This window comes from Lathamus discolor, chromosome 9 (genome assembly GCF_037157495.1).
Source record: "Lathamus discolor isolate bLatDis1 chromosome 9, bLatDis1.hap1, whole genome shotgun sequence".
NCBI classification, from domain to species: Eukaryota; Metazoa; Chordata; class Aves; order Psittaciformes; family Psittacidae; genus Lathamus; species Lathamus discolor.
This window is the reverse complement of record NC_088892.1, coordinates 8070881-8093888: the sequence shown is the minus strand read 5'-3', so window position 1 is coordinate 8093888 and position 23008 is coordinate 8070881. Positions and strand designations below refer to the sequence as shown.

General features: G+C 57.0%; 1 protein-coding gene across 1 annotated transcript; it reads left to right on the top strand.

Annotated features, from left to right (window-relative positions):
• The first annotated feature begins 300 nt into the window (after positions 1-300).
• On the top strand, positions 301-9043 carry AMER1 (APC membrane recruitment protein 1). The gene is made up of 2 exons (XM_065689605.1): positions 301-387; positions 1440-9043. The coding sequence occupies exon 2, from the start codon at positions 1510-1512 to the stop codon at positions 4741-4743; it is 3234 nt and encodes a 1077-aa protein (XP_065545677.1). The 5' UTR covers positions 301-387; positions 1440-1509; the 3' UTR covers positions 4744-9043.
• Positions 9044-23008: the final 13965 nt, after the last annotated feature.

Genomic DNA, 23008 nt, shown 5'->3' with positions numbered 1-23008 from the left:
GCCTGATTTATGGACAAACCTCTTGCGGGTTTCCAAGCATGGGCGGAGCTGAGAGTGTCTCCTGTGCCCGGGGTGTCCACGCTGCTCCTCCCGTGCGGGGCCCGTGTGTGGCTGCAGGGACACGTGGAGCTTCGCTGGAGGAAGGAGGCGTCTCCGCCGCCGGGCCGCTCAGCCGGGGCTGTGCAGGGGTGGGTGCGCCGGGGTGGGCATTAGGACCCGGTGCCACCCGCGGCACCGCTGACGTCCAGAGGCCCCGCCCCCGCCGTAACGCAGGCCCCGCCCGTCGGGCCGCGCCGGGCGGACGCGGGGACCCGGCGGCCCCTCGGCCTGGGCTGCCCCGGGCCCCGCCAGCCGCCGCGGGCCGCGCCGGGCCCCGCCGCGCCGCCGGTGAGTGCCGGGGCTGGGGGGGCGCGGCTCCTGCGGGCCGGGGCCGGGGCCGGGGCCGCCGCCGCCCGGCGCGGTGGTGGCGCCGCTCCCCCGCGGCTCCGGGCCGGGGCCTCCCGCTGCCGTGCCCAGGGGAGCGCGGAGCCGGGTCCCGCCGCGCCCTCCGCAGGGTCCAGCGCCGGGGGCCGCAGCGGGGCTGGGGTTAAACCCGGCCCTGGGGCGCTCGAGGCCGGGTGGGACGGGGCTCGGAGCAGCCTGGACTGGGGTGGGTTGGAAGGGACCGCGGAGCTCACCCAGCTCCAGCCCTGCCGCGGGCAGGGACCCCTTCCTCCGGCGCAGGCTGCTCCTAAGCCCCTGTGTCCGGCCTGGCTCTTACGTAGGTACTGCCTCCAGCCTCAGGCCGGCAGAGGCAGCGTTATTATTTTAGTTCTCGTGTTACCGACACCAATCCAGGATCAGATTGAAAACCTCCCTCTCTGCTCCTGGGATAATGTGATCAGGGCCGTTCATTGCGGGGGCTTTGGATGCAATTCCCTCTCGCTGGAGAGGTGGTTTGGAAAACAGCTGCAATCCTCTTACAAAAAGCTAACAAGTGCATTAGAGCAGCTTTCCTCCTGGGCACGTGCTCAGCGTGAGCTGCATCCTGGCTGGGTCCCCATCGGAATGCTCCCTGTGGCTTGGCGCTAGGTCTGGGAGGGCTGGAACTGGGGTTTGGCCGGTGTTGGTCCCTGTCCCAGCCTGCGTTTGCCAGCTCAGCGGTGGCTGGTACATGAACCTGGTGGTGAAAGGGCCGGGAAGCCAAAGCGCTTGGAGGGAGGTGGCTCAGGGATCAGACCTGCTTGTCCCTGGGCAGTGGGAATGGTTTTCCTGCCCTTGTAAGTGGGTGCATTTGAGCAGTGCGATGTTTTTGTGCCCGTTTTAAGGAATGGCAGGAGCTGAGTGGGTTTTGGAGGCATTTGCAGCTCCAGTTGCAGCTGGTGACCAAGCTCTTCATCTCTGGCTTTGCACCATCCGCTGCCCTCCTCTCACATCTCTCCCCTTTCTCTTTGCTCTAGCTCAGCTGTGATGCCTCGATCTCCGCGCCCAGAAGAGAACTCCTCTCCCAAAGTCACCCTTTCCAGGTAGATGCACCCGAACCAGGCAGCTGCCATGGAAACGGGCTGCACGGAGGAGCCTGCCAGGGCCAGGACACAGTCGGTGGCCTGTGCCGGTGACCAGCAGCGGGAGGAGAGCAGGGACCAGCTCCCTGAGCAGGGCAGTGCCTCCACCGCAGCCGCGGAGCCGCAGCCGGCGCCCGGGAAGCTGAAGAAGACGGCGTTCAAGCTGTTTGGAGGGAAGAGGAGCATCTGCACGCTGCCCAGCTTCTTCGGGGGCAGGAGCAAAGGCCAGGGCAAGGCGAACTCTAAGAAGGGCCTCAGTAAATGTAAGACCCATGACGGGCTCAGCAGTGCTGCTTATGACAAAGGTGGTGGGGCGCAGCTGGAAAGCCCTGCAGAGGGGAGCAGGGACCCGCATCCCGGCCCTTTGCCGAGCTCCCAAAGCGCTCACGTTGCTGTAGACGCCAGCGCCAGGTTTGATTTTGGGCAGCAGGACAGCTCGCCACCCGGGAGCATTGAGGGCTGTGAGAAGAAGCCCAATGGAGATAAATCCTCTTTTCCCAGACCCAAAAAAGGCCTGAAAGGGTTTTTTAGCAGCATCCGGCGTCACCGGAAGAGCAAGGTGGCCGAGTGTGAGAAAGCCGAGCTGCCTGAGTGGAGCGGGGACACCGAGGAGGCCGGCAGAGCTCCCGGAGCGGCAGCGGAGAGCCAAGGTGCTGCGGAGGGAAGGGGACTGGCACCGGTCCCTGCTGGCACAGCCTGCCCAGGGGGCCCAGAGGATGAGCACTGCATGGGCACGGCTGATAATGGTGGGGAGGCCGAGCCCGGCTGCCTGACCGCGGCTGAGGGCAGCTCTGAGTGTGACACGGGGACGGTGCCAGGGAAGAGGGATGCTCCGGATACAAAAGCAGAGGCTGACGCTGTTGTGTGCGCGGAGTTTGACCATGGCGATGTGCTGCTGGCTCTTCATCCGGAGTTCATGGACAGCGACACCCCCTGCCTCAACTCTGGGGACCTGCTGAGCCTCATCCTGGGAGATGCCGCGTCCCTGAAGAGCTTCGATTCCCTGACGGGGTGTGGAGATGACATCGCGGAGCCCGACATCGCCGAGAGCACCATCTCTGTGGAGCGCAGCAGAGATGCTGCGAAGCGGAGCTCCTGCCTGGTCACCTACCAGGGCGGTGGGGAGGAGATGGCCATACCCGAGGAGGCAGAGGAGTACCTCCACCAGCTATGGAGCAGCAACGTGGCAGGCGACAGGAGCTACGGAGCCCAGGTGTCGAGCAGCAGCCTGGAGACCCATGCCTCGCACGAGGCTGAAGCCCACCCCTACACAGGGGATGCGATGGATGGCGTTGACCTCCTGACGCCACAGAGTGACCAGCAAGAGTCCGCCCCTAACAGTGACGAGGGTTACTACGACTCCACCACGCCGGGGCCGGAGGATGACGCCGGGGATGGGCTGGGTGAGCTCAAGAAGGATCGTCTGCCCCGGGACAGTTACAGCGGCGATGCACTTTATGAGTTCGACGCGCTGATGAGTCCCTCTCACGGGGAGGAATCCCTGTTTGAGAGCAAAATCTCCCGCCCCGGGATCTTCAGCTACTTCTTGGACTTCTGCCTCCCTGCTGAGAAGAGCCTGATCCAGATGATCGATCAGAAAAGAGGGGTGATGGAAATGGAAGAAGAGGGGCTGGCGGCCATTCAGAAAGAGCTGCTCTACTGGGAGCTGCAGCGGGAACCGGTCTTGAAACACCTTGATGCTCTCAGCAAGGAGAAGTGTCCTCTAGAGAAGCAGTGTGTTGAATGTAAAACCAGAGCAGCCAGCTCAATGGGCAAAAAGAGTGGCCTTGGTGGTGAGCAGGTGGCCTCGCACGCCCCAAACAGAGGGGGGAACAGTGCGGGTTCGGTGGCTAGAGCTGAAAATCCAGAGTGGAGGGATTTTCCAGGGAGTCTGTGCCCAGAAAACTGTTACAACAGCCAAAAAGCTGGAAGTTGCCTTATTCAGCTCGTGCAGAACAACCCGGGGTTCGAGGCAGACCCAGACCGCGGGTTGTTTCGGGACTCCATCCACGGCAGTGTCGCCTCAGCCAAAGCAGGGCTGTTCCCCGGCTACAGGCTCCCAGAGGAGGAGGATGGTGGTGGAGAGGAGACCTCCAGCAGCAAGCCCCAGGCAGGCAGCGAGCCCGAGCACGCCGTGAGCTTCTCGCAGGCGCTGGTGGAGTTCGCCAGCAGCGGGACCCTCTTCTCCAGCCTGTCCGAAAGCCTGGGGAGCTCGGCCTCCGGCTCCTCCTTCACCCAGAACCTCCCTGCCCTCCCCACCATGGTCACCTTCGACGTGGTCGACGTGGAGCAGGAGGGAGAAGGGGAGTGCGAGCAGCATCCTGACATGACTGCGGGCGAGGACATTGCCGAGGCCTTTGAGGACAGCTACGGGCAGAAGGAGTCGTTGGCTGAATGTGACGAGCGAATGTCCCCGGGGTTCGCCCCGGGCTCCTTCCAGAGCTGCAACTGGGGCGTCACCAGCCTGCCCCGGCACCTGCGCCTGCACGGGCTGAGCCCCTCCATGGCGCCGCTCTCCATGGACCGCAGGAGCCGGTCGCTGGACACAGAGAGCCTGGAGTTCGAGCTCGCCGAGCCCCAGGCTGCCAGGAGCGGCCCCCAGCCCGGCCGGCTCTGGGCGAAGCGGGACGGTGGAGCGAGGAGGAGCAGGAGCAAGGAGGAGGGCGAGCTGGCGGCTCCCGATGGCGGGTTGAGCTGGCCGGGCTTGCAGCACCTCCAGCACGACCCCGACACGGGGATGGAGCTCTGGGGGTTCGCTCCGGCCACCGCCATGGATGGTGCCTGGGAGCAGCCGGGCTCCGTGTCCCCTTTCCTGCCTCTTTCCCGGAGCATCTCTGGGGAGGCTCCGGAGCCGGAGCTGAGCAGGCACCCGCTCAGGCCCCACAACTTGCCTCTGCAGCCCGACGCGAGGTGGTCCCGGGAGGCAGCCGGTTCCTACAGGTACCGCGGAGAAGCCGCCACCAAAACCTTGCCCCATTTGTTACCCTCGGGCGGGACAGAGCCCGAGCTGCCCCCGGGCTTCGGGTTCGCTTGTTCCCCGGAGAAGCGCGGCAAGTGCAAACCCGTGGGCATTGCCCAGGGCGTTCCGCAGCATCCCAGCGGCTCCACACAGAGCCCGGAGCGCTGCGGAGAGCCCCTGAAAGGCAGAGCCCCCGCTGCCACCCGCAGCGCTGCCCTCAGCCGCACCGACCCCGAGTAGCTGCTCCGGGGAGGGAGCGGCAGCGGTTGCAAAGGGAGAGGGGAAATAAAGCAGTGAGTGACTTGAAACTGAACCTGTGCTGGGGAGCTCCTCCGCTGCAGCCCTGGCCATGCTCTCGGTGCTGCGGATGCTCTGCCAGGGCTCGCGGTCGCCTGCGGGATTTGTGTGTTAACACTGAGGCACCTTCTTGTTGCCCCCGCGCCTGCTCGCGTTGCTGCTGGAATGAGAGCTGGGAATGGACCCGTGGCAGGGTTGGGGGTTTCCTGCAGGATTGGAGCCTGGGGGAAGCTGCTGAGGGAAATCGGGGGGGGGGGGGGGGGTTCTTCCTCTTCTTGGTGAAAGGCTTTGGTTCAGGCTCAGGCTGAATGTTTCCATCTCGGCCTCCGTTTGGGGAGGAGGGATGTTTCCAGAGCGAGGGTGGAGGAGACTCGGCCGAAAGGGGAACTTCGCAGTCACACTCGTATTTATTACTCCTTTTCCCTGGCCCCAAGGAGAGCAGGAGCTGGTGTGCGCGTGCCCATCGCGTCCCCAGGTCTAGTTTTGCTTTGCTCAGAGGTGCCACGCTCGGAGAGATGCGCTGTCCCTCTCAAGAACAAAGCGTCGGTCCCTTTGTCGTGGTCTGCCTTCAGTGTAGAATTCCAGTTGCAACCTTTCCCGTGCATTGTCCCAGGCTCCTGGCCTCTCCCACGCCATGGGCACAGGGATGAGGTCTTTGGAATAAGCTCAGTCTGCCTCGTGCCTGTAGCTGTGAAGTTGCAGGTGTTGTTACTTCCTTCAGAAGGAAGGTTTGGGGGTTGGTTTCTTGAATTTCCATTACTTGACGGTCGCTTTCTTTGCATAAACTCGTGCGAGGGAAGTGTTCTGAGGCTTGGAACACGGAATGTAACAGCCTCAGCTGGGCTCCACGGCCTCTTCCTCCCGACTGGAGGGGACGGAAGAGCTGGAGGTCGCTGCGGGCTTGGGATTTGGTTTTCCTGTTTGAAGGAGCATGGAGGAGGGACACGAGCTGAGACGAGCTCCTGCGAGCATCCGCTGGAGGCTCTTGGTCCTGGAGGCATCTCCCGTGTCCTCACCCCATGATCTCAAACACACGTCTCTAAACCAGACCTCTCTGTCCATGACTCTCAAAGCTGCTCCCTCCCTGCCCTCCCTCCCTGGATCCTCATTTTAATTCAGTTCCTGACAATGGGATTTGTTTTCCCCCGCGTTGTCCCTTTTTTGCTTCTCTTTGCAGCAGAATTTGTAGCATTAAATGGAACGACCACGAACTGAAATACCGGAGTTTCCTCCCGAGCCGCCTCTGGTGTTTTCTCCCCTCTCCGGAGCAAAGTGCAGGGCGAGGGGCAGCTCTTCCCAGCCCTGACCCGCTTTTCCTGCCATCTCCCGCTGCTCTCTTGACCCGCAGCCCTGCAGGGATGTGGCTCCGGTTGGAAACCCCAGCAGCTCCCTGGCATCGCCGGATTTACAGGCCCAAGGAGCTGGTCGGGGTTTGGTCCCCCCCCCACCAAGCAAAAGGAGGTGCTGGTATTTCCTGTTGAGAAGTGATTCTTCACTGCCTTGTCCTTGTGTGTGTTGAAGGAGCAGGGAAAGGCAAAGCCAGGCTTTGCCTGCCTGCTTCTCTCTGTGTTTTCATCCCTGAGCGGACTGCTGAGGTTAGAGCAGACCCATCTCTATCCATGGGCCGAAACCTCACTTATCCAGTGTTTTCGTCCCAGTCCTGCTGCAGGGAGTCACTGCAGTGCCACGTTTCTTTCCTCCCATCCCTTTGCACATCCAGAAAGGATTTCATGGGACAAACCTGGCTCTTGATGCCGCTCCTGCTCCCCATCCCCAGCCTGCAGAGGAGAACCCGGTTGGCCATGCAGGCATTCACAGCCTCTGCCTGCCCTCACAGCAGCTCCTTGATGGCGTTTTAATTACTCTTTAATTTCAGCGTGTCACCAAAGGCACCTCGTGGGTTTCAGGGGGTTTCTTGTAGCATTTTGTGTCTCCATGGTGCAGCCTTTGCCAAAGTCTTGGTGAGGTGTGGAAGTGTCTCGGTGCTCAAATGAATGTTCCGTTGCAAGCGCATGTCTCTAGGAATAATCCTTCTGGTTGTAGGTACGTCGTGGGAAGGCTCAGTGCAAAGAGCTTCTAGACTCGAGTGGGTGACAGCAATACAGCCAGGACTTGATAAGCTGACTTTATACCAAAGGTTTCTCCCCTGAATTGGATGGGAACTAAATGAAGCAAAAATCTATTGGCTTTAAATGAGCTTCCCAGAAGCGGTTTTGGAGCTCATTTGCTGGATTATTGGCATATTCTGCTCCATTAACCCAAAGAAATGAAGAGTTTTCAATGTGCTAACCCAGCCTGTAAATTATCACTGCTGTAGACAGACTGGGTTTCACTGCCTAACGTGCTGCTCTTCCTAAACCACCCGTCTGTCCCGGGGTAAATAGGAACAGGGCTTCTGGTCCTGATCTGGATCCAGCCGTTAGTCAGATCCTGCCTTACCTGAGCAACTCAGATCTGAGGGTGGTAATGGAGGCTTTTTAATGAAAAAGGGCTTCAGATTGTCTCGCCAGGGTGTTAAGGGAATTTCCCCTTGAGGAACCCCTGGAACGCATGGAAGGTTTTGCCTCAAAGGGATGAATTATGGCTGTTAACCTGCGATGAAACCGCTGACACTGGGTCAGTCTACCAAGTAGTTCTGTATTGCATTTTGGGGACTTTAGGGGGTTTTTTGTTTGTTTGTTTGTTTTTATACACATGAGAAAACGGTCGATTTTATCTATTTTTGTATAGTTTGGCATTTTCTATTCATGGGGAATCTTTACGGACTGTTCCTTTCCTCGCGTGCGGTGTCTGGGGAAGCGGCGTGCTTCACCCCTTCCCATGGAGAAAAGGCAACTCCTGCTGCTGCTCCCACTGCCTGTGCAATGCAAGGAAGTCACCTCCTGTCACCTCCCGCTCCACTCCGTACCCGGGGTGGAACCCCGTTACCAACGCCCCTCTCTGCACACACCGCTGGGACGCCTTTGCTTTCAGGCAGCTTTGCCACGCTCATCAACTGCTGTTTCTTACTTTTTAAGCTTTGTTTTTAATCTGAATTTGTGGATTTTGGTGATTTCTCCCTCAAATGTTGTCCTTAAACCCAAAACCCACAGATTTCAGCCGGGGCTTCCCCTTCTGTTGGCTTAAATTCTTTTGTCCGACTCGGGCCTTACTTAACTCCGCAGGCAGGAGATGCTGTGGGTTGGTGCATGGTGATGCTCTTGAAGCCAGGGATGAATTTCCCCTTGGTGCTCCCTGGCTGGGCTGGGAGTTTGGCCATGTCTGAGTATTGCTCTTCCCGTAATCCCAAAATCCACATGGGATTAACAGGGCTTTCCACCTTCTCTTCCTCTCCTGCCATGCCAGGCTGGAGCCTGGGGAGCTCCAGCCCCAAGCCGCCTGCGTTGCCAGCATCCATAAAGCATCTTCCTGGAATAATACCATTGAATTTTGGGATGAGGAATGCAAGGAGAGCTTCTGGTAAGATAAGGCCCAACACTAGTCCATGTGGCTCTTCTTGCTTGTGTTTTTCACTTAGTTGAATGAATGTGCTGCTTTGTTTGCTTGATTCTGGAGGAGCTATGCCCCTGCAGTTTGCAGCCCTGCACAGGGGTAAGGGCTGGAATAGCTTCTCTGCAGAAGGCTGTGGTTGTGAGCGAACAGTGATGGGCAGCAAGAAAAGTAAGTGCTGGAAAGCTAAAAGATTACAGCCCAAAGCAAGCTTTTTCCTCTTCTTCCCTCCCACCAAGGCCAGCAGAGAAGGCAACTGGTGCCTAGCCATTGGGCTCTACATGAATCTGTATGTCTGTAAGAGCTCTTCACCCACCGCTCTCTGGCTTTGGATGGGGTGCGCAGGTTGCTCAGCAAACATTCCTGGGGCGCTCCGACCCCCGCCGCCTTCCACATTCCCTCTGCCCCTTAAGGCTCCCTCCTCTCCAGCTGGAGCTTCCTGCTCCTCGCTGGATGCTGAGTGCTGGAGGCCCCACTTGGGTGAAGTGAGGAGCCAGAAAAGCCTCTTGGTAATACAGAAATACAGTGATCCCCCTTGTCCCAGCCGGGGCCGCGCTGCCCCGCTGCAGAGCTGGGACCGGAGGCAGCTCCTCCCCAGTGACCAACTTGTCTGAATGTGGGGTTATTTCGTTTTCTTTCTGGTCTCATTGCTACTCGTCCTTTCAACTTTCTAATGTATTGATTGTGTTTCAAAATGAATGTTCCTTTCACTGAATTCTAATGAATAAACTGCAGATTTTTAGAGAACATTGGATTTCACTTGTGGCTTGGTTTCTTCCTGCTTATTTTATGCTTGATTTGATCTTTCTTCCCCTTCTATCTCTTGATTATTTGCGAGTGAAGTGGCTTTTCAGTGGGAGAAGGCAACAGAAGAGATGCTTCAGAGAGCACAGCACGCGACTGCTCCGTACCACACCCGGCCAAATGAGCCCTGCGGAACATCCATCATGTAAGACACCAGCCCCCAGAGGTGAATTTTTCCTCTTCATTTCTCATTCTCTGTTGCTGCACCTGAGTGGTGGCCGGGGCTGATGTGGCTGATGGGGAGCAGAGATCGTGTGGCTCTGAGTTAGTGAAGCATCACTGGTGGGGTCCTTCCTCCCAGGGTTGAGCCAGCACACGGCAGCGAGCCGCGCTCCTTCCCTTCCAGCAACATTCCATAGAAGCATAGAATTCCAGAGTGGTTTTGATTAGAAGGGACCTTAAAGCTCACCCAGTTCCAACCCCTGCCACGGGCAGGGACACCTTCCACTAGAGCAGGCTGCTCCAAGCCCCTGTGTCCAACCTGGCCTTGAGCACTGCCAGCGATGGGGCAGCCACAGCTTCTCTGGGCACCCTGTGCCAGCGCCTCAGCACCCTCACAGGGAAGAGCTTCTGCCTAAGAGCTCAGCTCAGTCTCCCCTCAGGCAGGTTAAAGCCATTCCCCTTGGCCTGTGCCTACAGGCCCTTGTCCAAAGCCTCTCTCCAGGTTTCATACTGGCCTCTTTGGATGGTGGTGAGGATATATTACAACAGGAATTCCTGTGGCATCCATGGGAGCAGGAAAAACCAGTGACAGCTTCGCCTCCCCCTCTCCCTTGTGCTACTTGGCCTCACCAGGAGGTTCCTTGGTGTAGGAGGGGTTGAAGGGGTGGTTTGATTTGTTTTTCTATTAAGCAATAAGCATTTCTAGGGAAACTCATCAGCATTATTGTTTCGTAGCATTAGTTTCCTGGTCTATGAGTTTCTCCAGGCTGTGTCTTTGTATCTGCTCTGCTGGGGCTTTGTGTGTACCCCCTTGCTCATGGGCACTGCTGAGAGCTGCAGCTTCCCCCACCTAATAGCTGATGAATGGCTCATTCCTGATGGGTTTTAATTAGCAGCCTCTCGAGCACCCTCTGGGTGATGAGGTGCTCAGGAGGGTGCAGGGAGCATGTGGCTGATGATGGCTGGGGCAGGGTGTGGAGGTGAGCTGGGGCGTCTGCTCTGGTGGGTGAAAGAAACCCATCCGTCCAATTGAGTCCTGCTTCACCCCCTCCTCTTCCTCCTCAGCACCCAGCCTGCGTGATTTCATCGCTGGAACTGGGGAGGAAAGCTGAAATAGGTTTGCTGAAACACCCTGAGCCAAGTGATAGCTTTGGGTGAATAGAAACAATGACCAAGAGCAATGGGGATGCATCACCCCGTGTGTGTATGGGGGGACGGAACCTCTCCTGCTGTAAGTGCAGACGCAGTGCTCCCCAAACTGGCTTTTCTCTGAGCATCTGCAGCCTGAGGTGTGATGGAGCGCAGACCAGAGGCAGGGCGAGGGGCAGGCTGTGGTGCAAGACACTGGCTCAGGGCTCAGCTGCCTTTGGGGCAAATTAAATGAGGAAGCTGGCGGAGATGGGGCTTTTCCCTGCCCAAACAGTTCCATTTGTGGTGGCACCTGCTCTGCTGGCCATGGGGTCCTGCTGCACCACGTGGTGGGCATCTCTGTAAGGTTGATGCAGATACAAGGAACATCTTTCTCACCCGGCCTGCTCGGAATACCACCGGAGGAGAGCTGCCTTCCATCCTGGCAGTAGCTTGGATGCTGTTCCACGCGTTCCTCAGGATCATCTCAAGGTTTCAGAATGTATCAGAAGGCCCAGAAGATGGCTCCTGCTTCCCTCCCTCCCCTCCTCAGGCAAAAACTGCATTTGTAAAGAGCTGTAATTATCTTAGTGCTGATGAGCCGCTACATTAATGAGTCTGGAGCAGCCATGGAACAAACCCTGGCTGCAAGGCGGATGCTCTGGGGAGGTTTTGTCTTTTCTCACTCCATCCACTGGAGATTCCCAGCCATCCATCATGCCAGCGGGAAGGGCAAACCTCTGCTGCAGGGGTCTGTGAGCAATCAGGGGTGTGTGCTGCCTCTCCTCCTCCTTGTGCTGCCCTAAACCTCCTTAGATGGGAGCATCCTCACTGAAATTGTGACTGATTTTGCTCCTGGACCACCAGATGTGGCCGAGCATCAGCTATCAGGGAAACTGCCCTGTGCCAGCCCGAGCGCAGCCACCATCTGCTGTCTACAGCCATTGATGCCTGTAGCCATTGAAAAGCTTCGGAGCTCTGCACAGGTCACCCCTGCTTGTGCTTGATGGCTCTAATGGGAGGCAACTGGGAACTAATGGTGTGATAGGCTGGATGGGGCTTGGAGCAAGCTGCCCTCGTGGAAGGTGTCCCTGCCTGTGGCAGGGCTTGGAGCTGGATCAGCTTTAAGGTCCATCCAACACAAACCAGTCTGGGACTGTGGGACCAGTTTATCCAGGGACTGCCAGGGCACAGACTGGCAGAGGGATGCTGCGGGAGATGATGCCGCCTTGTCCCTGCATTGCTTTCCCCTTCTCCCACCACCTTCCTGCTGCACACGTGGCAGGAGAAGCATCTGGCTGTGGCAGTGGAGCCGTGCTGCTGAGGGTGGTGTGATGGACACTTGGGATGGCTCATCCCACCGGGAATGCTTCAAACTTAATTGCCTGCTAGTAAATACAAATTGGCTCGTTCACTGCAAACAAGGCTCTGCTGACAGGAACGCCCTGGCAGGCAGCTGTCATCATGCAGATGTGTTCCACACTTTGAAGTGTTTCTTCTTTTATTCCCTTTTTTATTCCAAAGTCATTTAAAAAGCTTCAACACAACAACATCGCTCCGGCAGGAAGACGCGAGCATCTGTGCTGCTTGCAGGATTCCTCGTGGCTCTTCTTTCCCAGACTGGAGCAAAATGGGTCTTTCCAGCGCTGAGCATGGCTCCGCTGTAGGTCCCCGCTGTGGATACCCACTAAAAACCCCAAAACATGAAGACTGTGAACCTCTCCTCAGGGGAGGAAGGGGTGGTTGGGGCAGGGCAGCTCCAGGGCTTTGAGCTTAGGGTGCAGCTCTGCAGTAACGTGGGTGCTGGGGGGGGACCCTTGGGTCTGAGATCCCAACTGGGACCAGGCAAAGCCCAGCCTGGCCCCTGTTTCTTAAGCCTGGTGTGATAGTGGCCAGCCCATTGATCCAGGCAGTTGTTGGGGGTCTGGGGCCATAGGGTTCTTCCCTGCTGCACCACCCGCTCTGGCGGGCTTTGCTGTATATTACATTTAATCCTTAGCTCTCTAAATCCTCACTTGAAGCAGAACCTCCTGCTCGGGGGGGGGGGTGTGTGTGTGAAAGCACCGGTCAAGGTAAATCCCATTTCAAAGGTGCACAAAGCCAGTGGGGTCAGGTAGGATCGACTTAACGCGATTGCTGTCACGGGAGCGACTGTTGGGCAGGTAAAGCCCTTTGTGCTTTACCTGAACGCTTCAGGGATGGAACACAAGAACTGGAAATAACGTTTCAACTGGAAACAACGTTCGTTGTTGGAAACAGGGAAAGCCGAAGAGACACGGGGCCGGGGACCAGGCTGCATGCAGGGAGTGACTGAGTCCTGGTTAATTGCTGCTCTGTCGCAGGGGGCTGGATCACGTCCCTGAGCATCGCTCCTTTTAACGAGGCTTTTCCCCCTGGAACTGCTCCAGTCTGTAACGGGGTCAGGAAAGCTGCTGACCCGAGCCTGGGCCCGAGGGCTGGGGAGAGGTCCCGAATCTCTGAGTGCTCTTAGCTCCCTCCAGAGAGATCTTTAGGCGCCGGGACAGCCCCTGCGCTCCCTGGGGAGCTTTCGAACCCAGCTCCGGGCAGGAATCCCAGCCGCCTGCCGGGATTTCGGGCCAGTTTTGATGCTGGGCTGACCTCTAAGGGAGAGCTCAGTTACTGCAGTCATCCGGCTGCAGTGAGGCTGAGCCGGCGCTCCCCAAAGTCCTTCCCAGGGCTTTCTGCGGACGCAGCGGGGGGAAACGCGGGGACAATCCACACCTTCACGCTCCCATGGGTCTGGCCTCCCTTGGTCCATGAGCCTTCAGCATCAGCTGCTCTGAGGCATAACCCCACAGCAAGTGATGCGGTGCCCTCTAAAATGCATCAGCCATGCTCCATCATGCTGGAAGGACACAAGCCTGGCTTTGCAGCGCTCTTGGCTGAATCCCACCTCTGCGTGGGTCTGCTCACCCTATTTGGGCTTCCTTACGGGTTTCCCTTATTTATCCCTATTTTTCCCCCACTACTTTTCCACCAAGTGTCTGGACAAGAGAGCAGGGGGATTTGGGGCATCTAACCATTATTCATCAGCTATTCTCTATCTACATGATGCCTTTGGCTGATGAGCCCACAACTACTATTTCTCACACGCCATCAAGCAGCTGTGTCACACAGTGTCACAGTTTTCTCCCTGTTTTCCCCCAGGACAGCTTTAGAGCCAGTTGCCAGAGCACTGAGGGCACCAATAGTCCTTGATGGCCCTGAGCAGCCTCACCTGGGACCCCCACCCATGGGCCCAGGAGCCCATTTAAGCTCAGCCCCGCATCTTTAGCCCTTCCTGGGCTGTCTTGTAGGGGTGCAGGGTTCTAGCTCAATCCCAGCCCATCCCTGGCCATGGACCCCGTTGACCTGGACCCCAATGCATGGGTGGACTTCCCAGCCTGGCCGTGGAGCTGCCTCATGACCATGCACGTGCTCGGCCACCATCCTTGTCCTGCTCACCTTGCTCAGGTACCACGGCGCCAGCCCCTGCCCTGCCACTGGGTTATTGCTCCTGGCCCTTGGGTAGTGCAGTTGGTGCCATCACTGCTGACCTCAAACGTCCCTAAAGGGTGCTCTGGGGCCAGGCAGGAGCTGTCATGCCTGGAGAAGGGATGTCTAAAGGGCAGGATGCCAGGGACACACCAATGGATAAATAAACCAATGCTTTATAAAGCCACAGGAGGCTGGCTGCGTTTGTTCTCGTGCCAAGCACTGCCTGAGGAAGGCTCCCTTCTCTTCCCTTCGCTTCGGAAATGACCAGGAAGGTTTCCAGGGTGTTACTTAGCATCTCCAGGAGTGGGTGCAGATGGGGAGAGAGGCTGTGCTGCTGCAATGGGACCTGCAGAGAGGGTTTCTGCTGCTGCTGGGGTGGTGGTGGTGAGCTTGGCTCCACTTTGGCCATCTGGGCTGAGTGCTGACCCCCATGCAGTGCAGGGCAGGTAGGCTCCAGTTCAGGGTGCTGCGGTGTCACAGAACCACGGCCTGGTTTGGGTTGGAAGGGACCTTAAAGCTCACCCAGTTCCAACCCCTACACGGGCAGGGACCCCTTCCACTGGAGCAGCTTGCTCCAAGCCCCTGTGTCCAACCTGGCCTTGAACACTGCCAGGGATGGGGCAGCCACAGCTTCTCTGGATTCCAGCTTCTGCCTGCTCCTGGTTAATCCCTTCCAGCGCTGCAGGAGGTGGGGATTTGCTGCCTCCCTTCACTGCTCACCTCCGTTCCCTGGGGGGTTCCTCCTTTAGTCAATTTTCACGCTCTTGGCTCCACCCTGACTTTTTCCCTCTGGAATTCCAGCACAATGGGGTCTGTAACAGCAGCTCCTCCGGCCAGCCTCGGTGGATGCTTCCCAGCCCCTGCCCTGCCTTCCTCCCGGGCGAATCCTGCCTGCGTGTCCATGCAGAGGGCTCGGCGCTGGGGATAAGCGGTGCTGTCCCGCACGAGGCCCAGCGAGGGGAGGCAGGAGCTCGCTCGTTGGTGCCTCTGTGCGCTTCCCGCACGTCTGAGGATCTTCCTCCTCCGCCCCGGGTCGGTGCCGTTGAGCGGTGACATGCGAAGTCGTGTCGGCTTTGATGGGGAGGTTTGCTCTGTTTGATGTGATCTGTTTGATCTCGTCTCCTGCCTCCCTGCTGCGCTCGGCTACGTCTTTCCCTGTGCCTTTTATGCAAGGCGGGGATGTTAAATTCCGTGTGCGTGTTAACGCGGTGTCGAGGATGTGCTGTTATCTTCTGAGGGCTGCTGTTTCTTTTTGGATAAAGCACTTGTTTGCAATAACAAAGTGCCTCTTGGTGTGAAACTAAGGGGGGGCGGGGGGAAGGAGGTGAAATCTGGAGCTGAGCCAGGCCCGGGGAGGGAGGAGTGCTGATTTCTGCTGTTTCCTCCCCAAACCACCCATGGACCAGTCTAAAACAGAAAACTCCTTGGTGTGTGCCTATAGGCTGTACATTAACACGGCGCCACCAGGCATGCTGGGGTTACAGAGTGAAGCCGGGTCTTTCTGCTCCTCTTGTGCCCCCCAAGGGTGTCTCTTGGCCCTGCAGCACGTCGTTTTTGCTTGGTGGCTGTTTCCGTCCCCAGGAGGATGGCACAGCACGGCTTCTTGTTTAGGGCCTTTTTCCCCCCTCCTGAATCCCAATGCTGACCACCCCGGGAATATTTCTGGTTGTCACACAGCATCCTCAGCTCCTTCTTTTAGGAGTTTTGGGGCTGCTGAGAGACCCGTGCCAAGGAGGAAGCAATGCGACCCCCAGGATGAGAGGAGCTGGTGGGATCTTTAGCTCAGGCTCACCCAGGGAGAGGTTCAGCTCCGCTTTTCCATTAAACACAACAAATGTGTCCTACGGTTTCCGTGCTGGGAGAGCTGCTGGCAGCTGGACCTGTGAAGCAGGAGAGCTGCAGTGACCAAGGCACCACGTAATAGAGGTAAAACTGGCCGCAAACAGTAGTTTTGGGGATCAGCTTTAAACCTGGGATAAAGCGATCTTGGCATCTGAACCATGGACACAGCATCAGACGCTTGGAAGCCCTCTCCAGAGGTGGGATGCTCAAAAAGGAGCATGAGCCATTGCTGGTGCAATGAGGTGTATGGAAGGACTGCTTTGCCTTCTGAAGCCCCATGCAGTAATTTTATCTGAACAATGGATTTGGCAGCTGAGCAGGAGGAAACGAAGCTGTCTGAATGCTTCTGCAGTGAGACAGGTAAATCATAGAATCATAGAATAGTCAGGGTTGGAAAGAGCCTTAAGATTATCCAGTTCCAACCCCCTGCTATGGGTAGGGACACCTCACACTAACCCATGTCACCCAAGGCTCTGTCCAACCTGGCCTTGAACACTGCCAGGGATGGAGCATTCACAGCTTCCCTGGGCAACCCATTCCAGTGCCTCACCACCCACACAGTAAAGAACTTCCTCCTTATATCCAATCTAAACTGCCCCTGTTTAAGTTTGAACCCGTTACCCCTTGTCCTGTCACTGCAGTCCCTAATGAAGAGTCCCTCCCCAGCATCCCTATAGGCTCCCTTTCACACACTGGAAGGCTGCTATGAGGTCTCCACACAGCTTCTCTTCTCCAGGCTGAACAGCCCCAACTTCCTCAGCCTGTCTTCATACAGGAGGTGCTCCAGCCCCTGATCATCCTCGTGGCCTCCTCTGCACTTGTTCCAGCAGTTCCATGTCCTTTTTGTGTTGAGGACACCAGAACTGCACACAATGCTCCAGGTGAGGTCTCACGAGAGCAGAGCAGAGGGGCAGGATCACCTCCTTCGCCCTGCTGGTCACGCTCCTTTGGATGCAGCCCAGGATACGGTTGGTTTCTGGGCTGTGAGCGCACACTGCAGCCGGCTCATGCTCATTTTCTCATCGACCAACACCCCCAAGTCCTTCTCCGCAGGGCTGCTCTGGATCTCTTCTCTGCCCAACCTGTAGCTGTGCCTGGGATTGCTCCGACCCAGGTGTAGGACCTTGCACTTGTCATGGTTGAACTTCATAAGGTTGGCATCAGCCCACCTCACAAGCGTGTCAGGGTCCCTCTGGATGGCATCCCTTCCCTCCAGCATATCAACCGAACCACACAGCTTGGTGTCATCGGCAAACTTGCTGAGGGCGCACTCAATCCCACTGTCCATGTCAGCGATGAAGATGTTGAACAAGACCGGTCCCAACACCAATCCCTGAGGGACACCACTCGTTACTGGTCTCCAGCTGGACATTGAGCCATTGACCACAACTCTTTGTGTGCGGCCATCCAGCCAGTTCTTTATCCACTGAGTGTCCATCCATCAAATTGATGTCTCTCCAATTTAGAGACAAGGATGTTGTGTGGGACAGTGTCAAACGCTTTGCACAAGGCCAGGTAGACGAAGTCAACTGCTCTGCCCCTGTTCTGTAGCCCCATCATAGAAGGCCACCAAATTGGTCAGGCAGGATTTCCCTTAGTGAAGCCATGCTGGCTGTCACCAAGCACCTTGTTGTTTTTCATGTGCCTTAGCATGCTTCCAGGAGAATGTGCTCCATGATCCTGCCAGGCACAGAGATGAGACTGACTGCTCTGTAATTCCCCGGGTCTTCCATTTTCCCCTTCTTGAAAATGGGGGTTATATTTCCCTTTTTCCAGTCATCGGGAACTTCACCTGACTGCCATGATTTTTCAGTTATGATGGCCAGTGGCTTAGCAACTTCATTCGCCAGCTCCTTCAGGACCCGCAGATGGATTCCATCAGGTCCCACGGACTTGTGTGCGTTCAGATTTTGAAGATGGTCTCGAACCAGATCCTCTCCTACAGTGGGCCCAAGGTCTTCATTCTCACAGCCCCTGTATCTGCCTGCCAAGACTTGGGTGGTGTGATCAGAGCCTTTGCCACTGAAGATGGAGGCAAAGAAGTCATTCAGAACCTCAGCCTTCTCCAGTTCCAGGGTAGCCAGTTCTCCTGACAGCTTCTGGAGGGGGCCTACGTTGTCCCTAGTCTGTCTTTTATTTGCAGTGTGCCTACAGAATCCCTTCCTGTTATCTTTCACATCCTTAGCCACATTTAATTCTAACTGGGCCTTAGCTTTCCTAAGCTAGTCCCTTGCTTCCTGGACAACATCCCTGTAGTGTTCCCAGGCCGCCTGTCCTTGCTTCTACCTTTTACAAGCCTCTTTTTTTCCCCCTCTAAGTTTCCTCAGCAGCTCCTTATCCATCCAAGGGGGTCTCCTGGCCTTCCTGCTGCACTTCCTTCTAGCTGGGATGCAGCACTCCTGAGCTTGCAGCAGGTGATCCTTGAATATCAACCAAGAGTCTTGGGCCCCCCTGCCCTCCAGGGCTGTATCCCATGGAACCTTACTAAGCAGGCTCCTGAAGAGGCCAAAGTCTGCTCTCTTGAAGTCCAGGGCTGTGAGCTTGCTGCACGCTCTTCTCACTGTCCTGAGGAGCTCGAATTCAACCATCTCATGATCCCTACTGCCAAGGCTGCCCTGGAGCGTCACATTTCCAACCAGCCCTTCCCTGTTGGTGAGCACAAGGTCAAGCATGGCACCTCTCCTTGTCGGCTCCTCTATTACTGGCAGAAGGAAGTTGTCTTCCACACAGTCGAGGAACCTCCTGGATTGCTTGTGCCGGGCCGTGCCGTCCCTCCTGACACCTGCCAGGGTGGTTGATAGGCTTGATCCATGAGGACAAGCGCCTGCGAGCGTGAGGTTGTTCCTATCTGTCTGTAGAGTGCTTCATCCGAAGGTTCTCCTTGATCAGGCGGTCTGTAACGGATCCCCACAGTAATGTCTCCCATGGCTGTTCTCCCTTTAACCCTGACCCACAAACTCTCTGTCGACTGCTCACCTGTCCCCAGACAGAGTTCCATACTCTCCAGCCTATCCCTAAATAGCAGCTCCCCCTCCCCACTTGCCAGGCCTGTCCTTTCTAAAGAGCCTGTAACCTTCCATTCCAACACTGCAGTCATAGGAGCCATCCCACCATGTTTCTGTGATGCCTATTATATCATACCCCTGTAGATGTGCACACATCTCTAATTCCTTGTTTGTTCCCCATGCTGCAGGCATTTGTATAGAGGCATCTGAGCGGAGCTCCAGGCTCATTGGCTGGAATGGCTGGAATATCTCTACATTGCTCCAAGCATCTCTTATAGGTGTTGGCAACTGACTGGGTGTGCTGGGATGGAATGGTGCCCCCCTCCCCCAACACATCTAGTTTAAAGCATCCTTGACCAGTCTGGCAAGCCTCCTACCAAAACCACTCTTCCCCTTGCCAGACTAGCACCATCAGCCCCCAGTAGACCTGGCCTCCCCAAATTGAGTCCCATGTCCTGGATACCCAAACCCCTATGGCACCACCCTTCTAACCATTTGTTAACCTGGCCAATCCTCCTAGCTTTTTTTAGGTGGGTGCCTCTGTGCCTTTCAAAGTAGAGTCCGCTACCACCATGACCCACTGCTTTTTCCTGGCAGCACCGGTAGAGATCTTCTTTACCAGTGCCCCAGCCGGTTGTTCCTGGTGCGAGTGCGTTTCCTCATCAGCCTCCTGCAGGACAGCAAAGCGGTTCTGGGTGGGGACAACAGATGGAGGAGGAAGCCCCTTGCTTTTAACTGTCCTCTTCCTCCTTTTTTTGTTTTCTTTTGTTGCTGTTCCCCAGCTTCCCGGGTTACCGGCCTCCTTCTTTCCTCCATGAGCTACAGTGGACTCGTGAGGCCCCTGCACAGTTTGGGCCCGGAACAAGCAGCCCTGCTTCTTCTCAGCTTCCCTGGCATCTTGCAGCCTATGGACAGCGTCCCGCAGCTCAGCCCCTGCTGCAGGAGGACCCGCACCAGGGAGCACCGAGTGCAGCCCTGCCCGTTGTGCCCCCTCCGCTCACAAGCCCAGTGCAGGCACCCTCTGCCCCCCGAGCTCTCCGCTGCAGCCTTCCCTCTCATCGGCTCTGTCCGGTGCCGACGCTGCCACCGCCGGGGCAGCCAGAGCAGAGCTCCCGGGGCGGGCCCTGCTCACACGGCGAGCGCTCCCCATCCCGCTCGCCTGCCCGCGCCGCGCTCCCTGGGGCGAGTTTTTAACCCCTCCTGGCTCCGCTCCCTGCGAGTCCCTGCTCGCCCCAGCGGAGCTGCCGGCTCCTGGGCAGGTCCCGTCGAGGACCCGAGGCTCCCCCGGTGGCTCTGGCCGCTCTGAGCTGGGGCTCCTGGACGCTGAGCTCCCCCCGCTCCGGTGCTGAGTGCATCCTCTCTGGAGCTGCGCACCCCAGCAAGTCCCATGAGCACAGCCGGGCATACACATCACCGGGCATACCCATCACCGGGCATACATCACCGGGCATACACATCACCGGGCATACACATCACCGGGCATACATCACCGGGCATACATCACCGGGCATACACATCACCGGCCTTTGGCCCCAGAATGAGTGTTGGAGGTGAGGCTGGTGGGACCTGCCCGGTTACACGTGCAGCCCTTCAGAGCCAACACCGCTCTAGGCTGCCATGGTCTGGGCTGCCAGGGGAGCGGGGCAGTGCTCTTGCGCTGGGCCAGAGCTAAAACACCGTTTTACTGCCCTCCTGTGACCGTGAACTCAACTTCCTGGTTTTCCAGGACAAGGACTAAGAGCCCTGGAGCACTTTTCCTTATGCTCTCGCTGCATAAGTACTTGCCTGCAACCAAGATAAGTCCCAGCCTCTGCTGGGATAACTATGCAGCTACGCATGCCTTTCTGATGGTACAAGGCTGCCTCTCTCCACCTTGACTCTCTCCAGTCCCTCTCACCTGAAACCTCTTCCCAACGGGTGATCAGGTACCAATAATGATGCATAACATCATCTGCCAGGAGCACAGCACTCATGGCAGCCACTTACAAGGTTGGGAGGGTCAACCCTCCCATGCCAAGGATAAAGAGCAACTTCTTTTCCTTTTTGCTGGTGTGGGATGCACTCAGACACAGGCTTTTGCATTATTGGTGGTGGGTTTGCTCAGGTGTCTGAAGCCAGGGTGATACCAAACACCAGAACAGCAGAGGATGATAGTGCTGACTTTGAAAGGCTGCTGGGATAAGGCATGGCTGGAAAAGCACAGGAGCAAGGTGCTTGAGAAGACTGATCAGCTTTGATACTGAAAGCTTCTTTATGAGCAGTCAGGAACAAGGGTTTTCAGTTGGCTCAAAATACACCCGAGGATATGCAGGGGTTTATTTACACAAGTGTGTAACTGGAAGAATACATACAAATAACAAAACAGAAGCCAAAATAAGAAGTATATATATTTTCACCCGCTGAACTATGCTGGCAACAGATTCACACGCTTCCGTGCTTCCTGCCATTTCAATCCTTCCTGTCATTGATCTGTCCTGCACATTCCTCCTCCCTGTTTACTGTTAGGAATTCCACTATGCCCAAACAGTGAATCATGAAGCCGATGTTTCTGAGGGTGTTATCCATGCCACAGCAGCTGGAATGCATTAGCCACCGAAGCTCCGCACTGGAAGTGCTGGATATCCCTTCTGCATGGGGTTTGAGAGAGGATCTGGAGGGATGGGGCAGCAGAAGCCATCCTGGCCATGGTGCTGGGTGAAGGAGCTCCCATCTGCCTTCTCCAGCTGCCCCGGCTGGTCCCAGGAGCATCTCAGCAGTTCGCTTCCTTAACAAGTTTTCCTCAGGGAATGCGGCTCCGTCTTCAGATCCCAGGAGGAGCTGGCAGAATCTCCAGGAACCCTTCCAAGGTCTGTCTGTGGGGGGTCATGCTGCTCTTCTATTCAAGCATTAAATGCTGGCTTGTAGGAAGGAGTGGGATGCAGTGTCGGAGGACACCAGGACCATACACAATGTAGATGAAGTGGTGGAGTCAGTGCTAGGGTCAGAACGGTTGGGTTTAGGATCCTGCTCTGGGGAGAGCCAGGGCTGGAAGCTGCAGGTCAGGAACCTCCCACAACACACGGAGTTTGCGATTTTCAGAGGGTGTTTGGCACCTGGGGAGCTTTGGGAGGCGGCTGGAAACTCTCCATTGCTCTGAAGCTTTAGTTTCAATTCAGCTGTTTTCAAGGGTGGGTTTTCCCTCCAGCGGCATCTCCAGGTCCGCAGCCATCAGCAGGAGAAACTCCACTGCCCGGGGGAGTCGGGGCAGGCTGGATAAACAAAACTACATCTTTCAGGCTTGAAACCAACTGCAGGATGTTGCCTGGGTGCTGGGTCTCCATCCTCCTCCGCCCTGGGCTGCTGCAGGGGCTTTGCCCAGGTCCCTGCGCTGCTCCGGGGTGGGTGAGCGTGAATCACGCTGCAGGAATCTTCCCAAGGCTGCTCCTGGCTCCTGTGCTTGGGGATCGTGCCCATCTCCAGAGGCACGTTGGGACTGGTTCAAGCAGAGCTGCTGTAACTGGGTTAAGGGCTTGGCACCTTATGATGGGGGAGCTGGGCTGGGGTGAGAACATCGCTCCTCAACCCAGGGAGGGACCCAGAGGCTCCTGCCCACCTCTTTCTGCCCACTCCGGCTCTCCCTCCCGGCTTCAGCTGGAACCCCTAGGGTGGATGTGGGCTGTGGTCTCACAAGTGCCTTCCCCCTTGCCTGAGGCACGTGGGCTGAGCACCAGGAGTGGGAGGAGGATGCTGCTGAAGAAATGTCTTCTCGCAGGTTATAACATGGGAGCAGCGAAGGGCAGACGAGGCAGTTTGGCCAGGAGATGGTGGGGAAATGAGGCTTTCACTCCTGACCATATCACTGGTGCTCCCAGAGGGGTCCCCCCCTCTCCTTGCTGGCACATCCTGGGTGGCACATCAAAGCCGATCCATCCCAAAGGTGCAGCCACGGTGAAGCAGGCATCATATGGGACTTGGAGCCTCCCTGACTGCCTTGCAAGCATCCAGCTTTGTTTCGCCTTGTCCACTGCTCACTTGAAAAGCCACTTCTGGAGTTAGAAGAGAATTATACGCTTCAAGAAATGCTCATGTCTGTGCTGTGGGTGATGGGGCTAACGGGGTTTTCTGCTTTTGTGGGTGCTGCTCCCAGCTTGTGCAGCAGCTTTGCCTTTGTCTAACTCCCCTCTGCACACTGGATCACAGCAGCACTTGCTTTGCAAACACAGGAGCCCATAGCTTCCTCCTCCACAAACAGAAAGCCAGGAGTCCGCAGGAGGTTTCATGTTGAAAATGTGGTTTCCAGG

Excerpts from the sequence above, each read along its gene's own strand:
- AMER1 (XM_065689605.1), top strand. The coding sequence starts at position 1,510 with ATGCACCCGAACCAGGCAGCTGCCATGGAAACGGGCTGCACGGAGGAG.